This window comes from Procambarus clarkii, chromosome 30 (genome assembly GCF_040958095.1).
Source record: "Procambarus clarkii isolate CNS0578487 chromosome 30, FALCON_Pclarkii_2.0, whole genome shotgun sequence".
NCBI lineage: Eukaryota > Metazoa > Arthropoda > Malacostraca > Decapoda > Cambaridae > Procambarus > Procambarus clarkii.
Window position 1 is genome coordinate 15,588,686 of NC_091179.1, and position 10,895 is coordinate 15,599,580.

Sequence of the window (10,895 nt, forward strand, 5' to 3'; positions counted from 1 at the left end):
ATATCCTTTGTATAGGATAAAAGGGTGTAGTTAAGGGTGAAATGATGTGAAGTTGTGGTACAGGGTGTATGTCAAATTGTAGGTCAGGGAGCATGTATATCAGAGCTATGCTTCAGGGTGCAATTATATTATGCTGCAGTTCAGGGTTTGAGTATGTTAAGACAATCGAGATGTACTCGAGCCACACAGCAGTCACATGGCTGCTTCACAATTAAACCTCACAGCTCACCTAGCCTTCGTGATTTTACTGGCCTTCACATTTAATTTCCAGCACATTATAAATTCAGCTGGTATACACTATTTAGACATGCTGGTCCACTTACACAGTTTTAACATTTTATTAACATCTACATCCACATGATACTGTTTCTATCACACTTCAAAATAACTCTTAATTTCTACATACTGTATTTGAATTACCCAATCTTGCACGTGCAATGATACACATATCAATAACAAATACAAGATGAACAAATTTTACACAATACTGTTTCTATGCGAAATATATTGTCAGGTTAACAGTTGACATTGGCTACACTGTATATAAACTATATACAAATGGCTTTGTGTGGTGTAAGCAATCAACTAGGGAAAGGTTTTAGTATCAGAACATGGTAGACATATTCACTTGGGAACACCCTAGCATCCTACTTCACCAGTATAGTTACAATACATGCCTTCAATAATCATTGACAGTAAGTACCACATTGCCTAAATTCTTTTGAAAACTCCAGCTTTTGTTCCTTTCCCCTTGTCCCATCTTAAATCCTTATACTGACCCCTTCCAAGTGCTATATAGGCATCATGGCTTGGCACATTCCCTGATAATTCCCTTCCCTCCAGCAACCAACATAACATTGATTGAATGGAATGGAAGTATAAGGAGACAGCGCCAAGCCATTATGACTATATAGCACTTGGAAGGAATCAGGATAAGGATTTGGGATGAGACGGGGAAAAGAAATTGTGCCCAACCACTTGGATGGTCGGGATTGAACATGGACCTGCATGAAGTGAGACCGTTGCTCTACCGTCCAGTCCAAGTACATTGATTATAGTGTAATGTATTTGACAGTATTTAAGATCCAATCATCAGACGGCCACCAGTCAGACAGGCAGGTGTAAAAACACAGCCATGAATCATTAGACAGCCACCAGTCACAGACCAGTCAACCAGGCTGTTTCAATGATGTTTGTTTCCATTATAATAAGATTGTTGAGTGTGAGAATTAGAGTGTGTGAATGAGAGGGGAAGATGATGAATGTAAGTGACAACTGAGTTGAGTAAGAGATGAGTTGAGAGTAAGTTAAGTGAAAGTTGGAGAGCGAGTTAAAAGTTGAAATAAGTGAGAATTGAGTCGAGTTGAGCTGAATGAGGCTTGACTTGAGTTAGAGATAACAGTTTAGTGATAATTGAATTAAGTAAAGGTAGATTTGGGAGCTGAGCATACACACTATAGGTGGTATTGGTAATGTAGCGTGTTGAATAGAAATTCTTCTTTTTTACAATCAGGCTATTCAATGGGTCAGAGCATCTGAAGGACAACCAAATATGATAATAAAGTAATACTGTAGCTCATGAATTAAGGGAGTAGTACAACTCTCCTGCAACTCATGCTCTCTACTTCAGATTGTGTTTACTCACCTCTTTCATGCTCTCGACTTGCTTGAACATTCCCTGGGCCTGGGACAGCAAGGAGTCAGCGGAGGAGTCATGGTCTCGCAGGCGGGTAGCCAACTTACGAGCATCAGTTAGCACCTGCTGCAGCACCGACATCTTGTCTGCAAGAGGATCATACTAAAGCAAAGTTATAATACAAAAAATATAAAATATTTGCATAATATGCCTTATGGAGCTTTGATTGAAGACAGCATGAATTGATGGTAATACTGTAGTGAAACTCCAAGCCAAGAGTAAAATTTATTTGTAGATAATACTTAGCCTGTAAAGGCAGGCAAAGTGTTTACAAATGAGGTAAATGCTCATTTTTTATTTTTTTGGTAGGCAATGTAGTGTAGAAGTAGTGATGAGTGGAACTTTTGTTACTCGATACACTGACAGTAATTGAATAATGTGTCCTATTTTAACAAAAACAAAAAACAAGCATTGAATGTGATGAAACGTCAGTTTCTGGGTGAGCACTGGAGGTTCCCTGAAGCTATCTTACTGATCGAGTGCCATGCTACTGGGAGTTATAGGCAGATGGATCTACAATTTCCTGACTAACAGAACCTAATGTGTAATAGTCAACAAAACAAAATCCGGGCCATCAACTGTGAAGAGCTCAGTCCCCCAGGGTACTGTGCTTGCTCCAGTACTTTTTCTCATCCTCATATCAGACATAGACAAGGACACAATCTATAGCACTGTATCATCCTTTGCAGATGACACTAGGATTTTCATGAGAGTGGACAACATAGATGGCACAGCAAACCTCCAATCAGAAGTAAATCGGGTCTTTCTATGGGCTACAGAAAATAATATGGTGTTTAACGAAGATAATTTCCGGCTCATGCGCTACTGAAAAAATGAAAATATAAAAACGGAAACCACATACAAAACTCAGTCAAATCATAACATAGAATGAAAAGGCATTGTAAAGGATTTGGGTGTACTTATGCCGGAAGACCTCACTTTTAAAGAACACAATAAAGTAGCTGTCACTACTGCAAGAAAAATGACAGGTTGGATAACAAGAACTTTTCAAACTAGAGATGCTATACCAATGTTGATACTTTTCAAGACGCTAGTGCTCTCTAGAGTGGAGTACTGCTGCACAATGACAGCCCCTTTCAAAGCTGGAGAAATTGCTGACTTGGAAAGCGTGCAGAGATCCTTTACTGCTAGAATCCACTCATTAAAACATCTAAACTACTGGGACCGACTGAAGAGCCTAAATCTGCACTCTCTTGAGTGCAGGCGGGAGAGATACATAATAATCTACACGTGGAAAATATTAGAGGGGCTGGTCCCCAACCTGCACACAGAAATAACATCATATGAGACCAGGAGGCATGGCAGGATGTGCAGAATACCCGTGTTGAAAAGTAGTGGTACAACAGGTACTCTGAGAGAGAACTCTATCAACATCAGAGGCCCGAGACTGTTCAACACGCTTCCACTACACATAAGGGACATAACTGGCCGACCCCTCACAGTGTTCAAGAGAGAACTGGATAAGCACCTCCAAAGGATACCTGATCAACCATCAACCAGGCTGTGATTGGTACGTCAGGCTGAGAGCAGCCACGTCCAACAGCCTGGTTGACCAGTCCAGCAACCAGGAGGCCTGGTCAACGACCGGGCCGCAGGGACGCTAAGCCCCAGAAGCACCTCAAGGTAACCTCAAGGAAGGTGAGGTCATCAGTCACAGAATTCTTGTATGCCTACCTGGGACCACTTGCTAGACCCTGGCCTCCTTCAGAGGCGCAGTGAGCAATGGCCCATTGTGAGAGTATGGTCTCTCAAGATTCTCCCACAGCTGACCTGAATGGCTCATTGAAGTTCACAATGCACCTAGTCATGCACAGGGCCCTATGTCTTTTAACCCTGGATGGAAACTGTCATGTTGGGTGTCATTAGGATGCCCACATAACTAGGAATTCTGGTATCATACGGAGGCTGTCGCATGTCCAGGCAGAAAGTAGATACAGAGGAATTAAGCTTTCATGCCATAGAGCCAGGGAGTGCACAGCTTGAGGTGCGAGACATGGTAGAGGGGGGGGGACGCCAGCAAGGCGACCTAAGTTTCTGACCTCTGGGGCCAATCTCAACTGGCGCAATGAAAACAATTGACGTAGTCGTGACATGGTCATGACGTCACTTTTCTACCGATCATGTAACGATCAGTACAGTATTATTGGTTCCGGCACCTTCGCTGCAACACCATTGGTCACTTGTAGACCTGGTGTTTGTGCCCCGAGGGAGCTTGCAAGCCTTTGCAAGGGCATTCTCGTGAGGATCTCCATATGTGTTTGTCGTATCCTTCTGTCTATCGGCCAATAGATAGAACTCTGTCCGTTCCTCACTGTCAAGTTAAACTCGGCGTTCTTCTTGATATATCAACGCTCATCCGAAATCGTGATTGTGACTACTGTATATTGTTTAGAAGCCTTCTTGAGTGACAAAGTCTGTGAATTACCAGAGCAAAACAGACTGGTATCAAGTAAACCCTGGTGACAAATTGAGATCATCTGTGAGTGACCTAGAGTGAACTAAGATAGTGCCGCCACCTAAGTACTTTGAGTGAACTTATACGCAGGCACCTGCATGGTGTAATAATTTAGCCGCCGTCGCCGCCACTCAGTCTATAGCATGTAGCAACCTCCAAGCCTCACTGTACTATGTGACATCACTGCCTGTCACCACTTTACTTATTAGCTGGTGCCATCAAGGGTGTATGTGTCTATTAGATATATAGCATGCCCTCCTGCAAGTACCCTGCCCTGTCAAGTACGGTGTGTTGGGAAAGCCTGTCGTCAGTGGTCTCACATCATAACGAGCGAAACCAGCTGTCAGGCCACCTACGAGGTCTAGCATAAATGTGCATGAGTGAGTGAATGCAAGAGGTAGCCATACCTGTAAGTACAAGATCTTTTCTTGTTTATTGTGTCTGTCTGTTTGTGAGTTGATCTGAGAGGTCAACCACATTTCTCACCTTTTCAATACCTGACACAGGTATAGGGAGAGACCGACACACACTTGACGGTGATTATCCGTGTGGTACCACGACATTACACTCATCTGTGAATGTGTGAGTTTCACATACACCACACATTTAGTTATTGTGTGACATAATTATTGTGCATGATTATTGCCTGTCCCATTGATAGTACCATAATTGATTAATTGTGCATCATCATTACCCGAGTATTCTGTTGGAACTCCTGTGACCCTTTGCACACCGGCAGTTAGGTTTACCGTGTTAATGATTGGCTGTCAAGTGTGTTAAGTTAGGTGTTTTTCCACGAATGAATCATAATCGATTAGTCAGACATCAAGTCTTGCTAATGCAACCATAGTCTTTCTGACGCCAATCTAAAATAAATCAACCAGTGTATTAGTAATTAAGTTTGTAAATAAATTGCTGTTAAGCATTATGCGGTGTTTCCGTTGAACCACTTCTGAATACTGCTAACTATTACTTAAGCCTTCAGCCCCAGGTATCTTCAACACCAAATTGCCTATTATTCACAAATCTATAAATGTGATGAGGACCCTTGGAGTCCCTTAAAATGTTTCAACCATTGAGGAGATTCTAACAACCAACGTGGACCAGGACCAGGTGAGGCTAGTCTGAGAAGAGACCATCAAGGACTCTTACTCGACCTTGCTCCCAGGCCCTATACGCTTGCTCTCGTATTTTCTCTGCTGGATTCTGACTGCTCCGTGGAGCATCTGCCACATGTACATTGGTGACGTATGCATTGCAGTTGGGAAAGCAAAGTAAAAAACCCCACACTCCATGAACACCGCACTGAAAACAGCAAGAAAAGCAACCAAAAGCCCTTCAACCAGTGAGACGTCACAGGCAAGGCAAGCGCCTTCAACAAGTGAGGCATCACAGGCAAGCCAAGAGCCTTTAACAAGCAAGGCGTCACAGGCAAGCCAAGCGCCTTCAACCAGCGAGACGTCACAGGCAAGCCAAGCACCTTCAACCGGTGAGGCATCACAGGCAAGCCAAGCGCCTTCAACCAGTGAGGCGTCACAGGCAAGCCAAGCGCCTTCAACCAGTGAGGCATCTCAGGCAAGCCAAGCGCCTTCAACCAGTGAGGCTTCACAGGTAAGCCAAGTGCCTTCAACTAGTGAGACGTCACAGGCAAGCCAAGTGCCTTCAACCAGTGAGGCATCACAGGCAAGCCAAGTGCCTTCAACTAGTGAGACGTCACAGGCAAGCCAAGCACCTTCAACCAGTGAGGCATCACAGGCAAGCCAAGTGCCTTCAACCAGTGAGGCGTCACAGGCAAGCCAAGCGCCTTCAACTAGTGAGACGTCACAGGCAAGCCAAGTGCCTTCAACCAGTGAGGCATCACAGGCAAGCCAAGTGCCTTCAACTAGTGAGACGTCACAGGCAAGCCAAGCACCTTCAACCAGTGAGACGTCACAGGCAAGCCAAGTGCCTTCAACCAGTGAGGCATCACAGGCAAGCCAAGCGCCTTCAACTAGTGAGACGTTACAGGCAAGCCAAGTGCCTTCAACCAGTGAGGCATCACAGGCAAGCCAAGTGCCTTCAACCAGTGAGGCGTCTCAGGCAGTCCAAGCGCCTTTAACCAGTGAGGCGTCACAGGCAAGCCAAGCGCCTTCAACCAGTAAGGCGTCACACGCAAGCCAAGTGCCTTCAACCAGTGAGGCCTTACAGGCAACCAAAGTGCCTTCAACCAGTGAGGTTTCAGCAGCTGGCAGTCAAAACTAACTTTGCCTCATGAACTGTACAGTAATTTTAAGTGTTAACTTTGGTGTTGTGTTAGAATAGGTTGCGTAAATTGTCAAGAATTCTTAATTTCAAGATGTGTGGCATCAATCAAGAAGACGAACTACAACAAAGTAAGTTGAGGTTTCTAGTTGAATATTTTATAATTACTGTATATTTGGTAAGGCAATTCAAATGATGATATTTGTGGTACTGTATAAAAATAGTTGGAAATGGTCACTTTTGGATTTCCGTGGTGAAAAAGTACGTTAATCCGGAAAGCGTGATAATCCGGCTGGGAGTCCTTCCCATATAGTCCAGATTAGCGAGCTGATACAGTAACTATAAAATTTATGCTCCCAAATCTGAGTCCCTAAAACCCAAGCGGGGCTGCTCTGGGGCCTCCAAATGGTCACACAACCTGGCATGTTGCAACACCAAAAAAAATGTACATGCGTTGCTACCGCTGCCTGATCCCGCAGAATATCAGACAGGAAATGAGTTACCTTGAGTACGAGAGGCGAACAAGTCCCACAAGACTCCGGTTCATAGGTGTCACCAACTCACAGGCAGCACAGCAGAGGCAGAAAGAATGATCATCACCCTGAGGTAGGGGCAACGAGCAACCCTCAAATTTGCATAAGATGAGACTGGGCTTAGAAGAAGTATTCATAGTACAGGTACAATCAAGCTCGACAAGGATTTCTAGGGTCTGTGGGGTAAATGAGCCCCCCAGGAAGCCCAGTGCCTGGGCTTCCTGTGACCACTAACCAGACCACTAGAAACTGCCAGAAAGCCTTGGGGGCAGCAGAGAAGTTCCACCGCACACACCCTAGGCAAGCCTAACACAGGCGAAACACAGAACATCCCCGCTAAAACATGCAAACAAATGCAAAAGAAGACATAAGGAATTAAAACCCCCGAGACCATCCAACAGCAAACAAGCAGTCTGGGAGAATCAGGTATGCCTTTAGCTGTCTGAAGAGCCGGCTACGCTTGCCACAGTGCAGCCCACCTGCTGACAACACTCCCAAATTCCCAAACGCCCAAAGGAACAGAACCCTGGCCACGCAAGGGCAGCACTTACGGAGCACCTAGGGAAGGTGGTCCTAGGCGCATGAAACTCCAGTACACAATACGTACTCCTGGCCAACGCACACGTCTGCGCAGCAACAGTCTCACAAGGCAAAAATGCCAATAAAAATTGGAAACTGTGGCCTCAGCGAGCCAAGGACTGCCTGGCAAAAGCATCAGTCAAGAACTGGCTGGTGGCAGCCCGGCTCCCCCACCCCCTCCCCCCCATGGGGCAGAGGAGGTGGAGTTAAATGAGCGGGGACGAGGGGGGGGGGGGGTTAATTGGATGAAGTTTTGCTTGATTTTTTTTGTGTGGAGTTATTTTTATATTTTCAGGACGAAGGTCGCATTTTTCAACCAGGCAGTGGTCTGTTTTGATTCGCCTACCTTTCTGAGTGCCTTTCCTGGTCGATGGCAAAATGACAAACTTTACATGTAAAGTGTTCATGGGCCTTTGCTCCCTGCGCCACTGTGAGAGGGGCCAGGTTCTGGTTCATGGTTCCTGGTAGGCATACAAGAACTCTGCAACTGATGACTCCTAGTGGTATGGCAATTAATCACCTTAATCTAACATATCAGGTAAGATGAAAATGTACATTGTAGCAAGGTTTTACATCAACAAATAACTACAATATAAGTTGACAGAGGTGATTACAATGGTAAAGATATGTCTTAAGTACTAATATTAGGGAAGTGGGTAGTACAAGATACAGTATGAGTTTGAAGCACAAGGTAGGAAACTATGAGGATGAAATTAGGGGCTTTTAGGTTTTACTTTTGAATAGGGCATGTGTTGGAGAATTTTTTAAATAACTAGGAAGTGAGTTCCAAAGACTGGGTCTTTTTATTTGCATATAGTGTGTTTGCACAGATTTAGTTTGACTCTGGGGATATCAAAGATATATTTATTTCTGGAATTGTGCTCATGGGTTCTATTCCACATATCAAGGAAAAGTTTCAGATCAAGATTAGCATTTAGGAATAAGGTTTTGTACATGTAAATAGCACAAGAAAATTTGTGACACGAGTGTATTTTTAGCATGTTAAGGGACTTAAACAGAGGGGCTATGTTGTCTGAAGACAAAATTTGTTTAGTTTTGATAGCAGATTTTTGCTGAGTGATGATGGACTTGGGTAATTTGCAGTGATTGAACCCCATGCACAGATACCGTATGTAACATAGGAATAGATTAGCGTGTACTGTAGTACAGTACAATGAGAGAACAGAGCGGAGTGGGGAACATAATATTCAATTTTAGAAAGTATACCGACCGTTTTTTAGACTTTTTTTGGCTGTGTTGTATGTGGGTGCTGAAGTTGAATCTCTTGTCTATATATAGGCCAAGGAACTCTCCCTCATTTTTATTGTAAATGTTAACATTGTCTACCTGAAGTTGAATTTGATTTGATGATTTACTACCAAACAAAATGTAGTAGGTCTTTTCTATGTTAAGAGTGAGTTTGTTGGTTGACATCCACAAGTGGACTTTTTAAAATTCATTATTGACAATAATATTCAGTGTGTGGGGGGTTGGGGTCAGAATAGATGAAGGTCGTATTGTCAGCAAATAGTATAGGTTTAAGAATGTTAGAAACATTTGGCAAATCGTTGATGTATATAAGAAACAGGAAATTAGTTTAAGAAATAGGATAATGTATATAAGAAATACAATTTTTTTAATATAGCCTCCTTTGCAGATTAATCTGAAACATATCCATACTTCTTGTTAGGTAGTGGCTCATTACTTAGGAGAATTATCACATCAATCCTGAGAAAGAGCTGTTCTCTGATACGCCACACTTTCCATAAAGGAACAAAACAATGCTATGAGTTGACCACAAACACAAGCCATCTGGTCACACTATGGCTTGACCACACTTTGACATACTGGGCCTGGTACCCATGAACTTATTTCCAACATCAGCCCATGTAAACCAAATGTATAATAGTATACACACACACACATCCTCTGACAGTACGTCTATTTTTAATATGTATGCAAATGAAATAAATAAGGAGAAATTCAGTAACTCTCACTGGCATTTGGTAGTAATATACATACATACATACATACATACATACATACATACATACATACATACATACATACATACATACATACATACATACATACATAAGACAAGATGCCACCCAAGAGAGGAGACATAAGAGGCACACGTACACACAGAGGACTGATAAGAAACTGATACACAGTGGCGAGCTTGCAGATGAAACACACACAACATTTATTTTGGCCACTCTACCCCTTGCTAGAGAGTGCAATGTACTCACCGTACATCTGGATGCAGTTAGGTGAGGAGATAAGAGGGTGTCATGCCAGGAAATATGGAGAGTAGTGAAGCAGGCCCCGCAAGATGTCTGCTCCTGCACTCTCTCACACACCAAAACAAAGCTAATTTGCTGTCGAAATATTTGATCTCCAATTTATTTTATTTGAACCTAAAATGCGTGTATATTATTTATTATTTGAGTAGGGTTAATTTTGTTTAGCAGCCAAGATATTCTATTAAAAGCCAAGATATTTCTATTAGTGTTAATATGTGAGATTATTCCATGTCAAGATGTGGTTCACTAGGAATCAACGAGCCATTTAATGTTCATATTTAACTAACATGTTAAACGCATTTATTTATGCATGCATATTTTAATTTGTATATTACTGATCCGTGCACTGAGACATATTTGTGTTTATTATTCAATTAAGCTTGAACGATATAAATGTAAACACCTATATACTATGTACGACGATAACCAGCTACATACGTTAAATACTCCGTAAAATATAATTCATATATTTATCTCTTCATATATATAATTCATAATATTTTATGAAGTATGTCACTTTAATTTATGATTCAAATGATCATTACTATGATAATTGCATTGCATATATGTGAATTCCAGGAATATATATATCACGTATAAAATATAGTATTCCTATATATGCTCATAAATGTATTTATTTATAATGTAATTTATATGTAATTCAAAGAGATGACATGTCAGTTTAGTTTAGAATTTACTATGCACTCCATTCCCATCCCATAGGCTGTAGTGGAAAAAGTTACAGAGGCATATAATTTGTTCAGGGACTCAACCCTAAATTTCATTTAGCTAAAAAAGTTGCAGTCTTGATGAGCTAGTTGCAAAATTTAATACATTGTTTAATAATCAATAACTACATGCTGGGATGGATACCGACCACAAGTACAATCTCTAAGCTAAGCAACTTAGCTTAGAAAGACGTGGAGAGTTAGTGTTACAATTGATGTTTATTCTGTATACAGCCTCACATTAATTTTTTTATTATTATTAACAAGCTTTGGTATACACAGCAATGTGCTGCTCCCCTATTCCATCCAGTGGGCAGCGGTGGAAAGATTACAATC

The 10,895-nt window shown here is 42.1% G+C and overlaps 1 protein-coding gene across 1 annotated transcript in view; it reads right to left on the bottom strand.

Moving 5' to 3' along the window:
- Positions 1–9,918, bottom strand: part of LOC123765493 (FGFR1 oncogene partner 2 homolog) — a 32,514-nt gene extending 22,596 nt beyond the window's left edge. Inside the window, exons 1-2 of the mRNA XM_045754114.2 lie at positions 9,778–9,918; positions 1,646–1,782 (exon numbers count right to left, since the gene is read on the bottom strand). Coding sequence (XP_045610070.1) covers positions 1,646–1,782; positions 9,778–9,784 — 144 coding nt within the window. The 5' untranslated portion in view covers positions 9,785–9,918. The remainder of the gene's footprint in view (positions 1–1,645; positions 1,783–9,777) is intronic.
- Between the last annotated feature and the right edge of the window lie 977 nt (positions 9,919–10,895).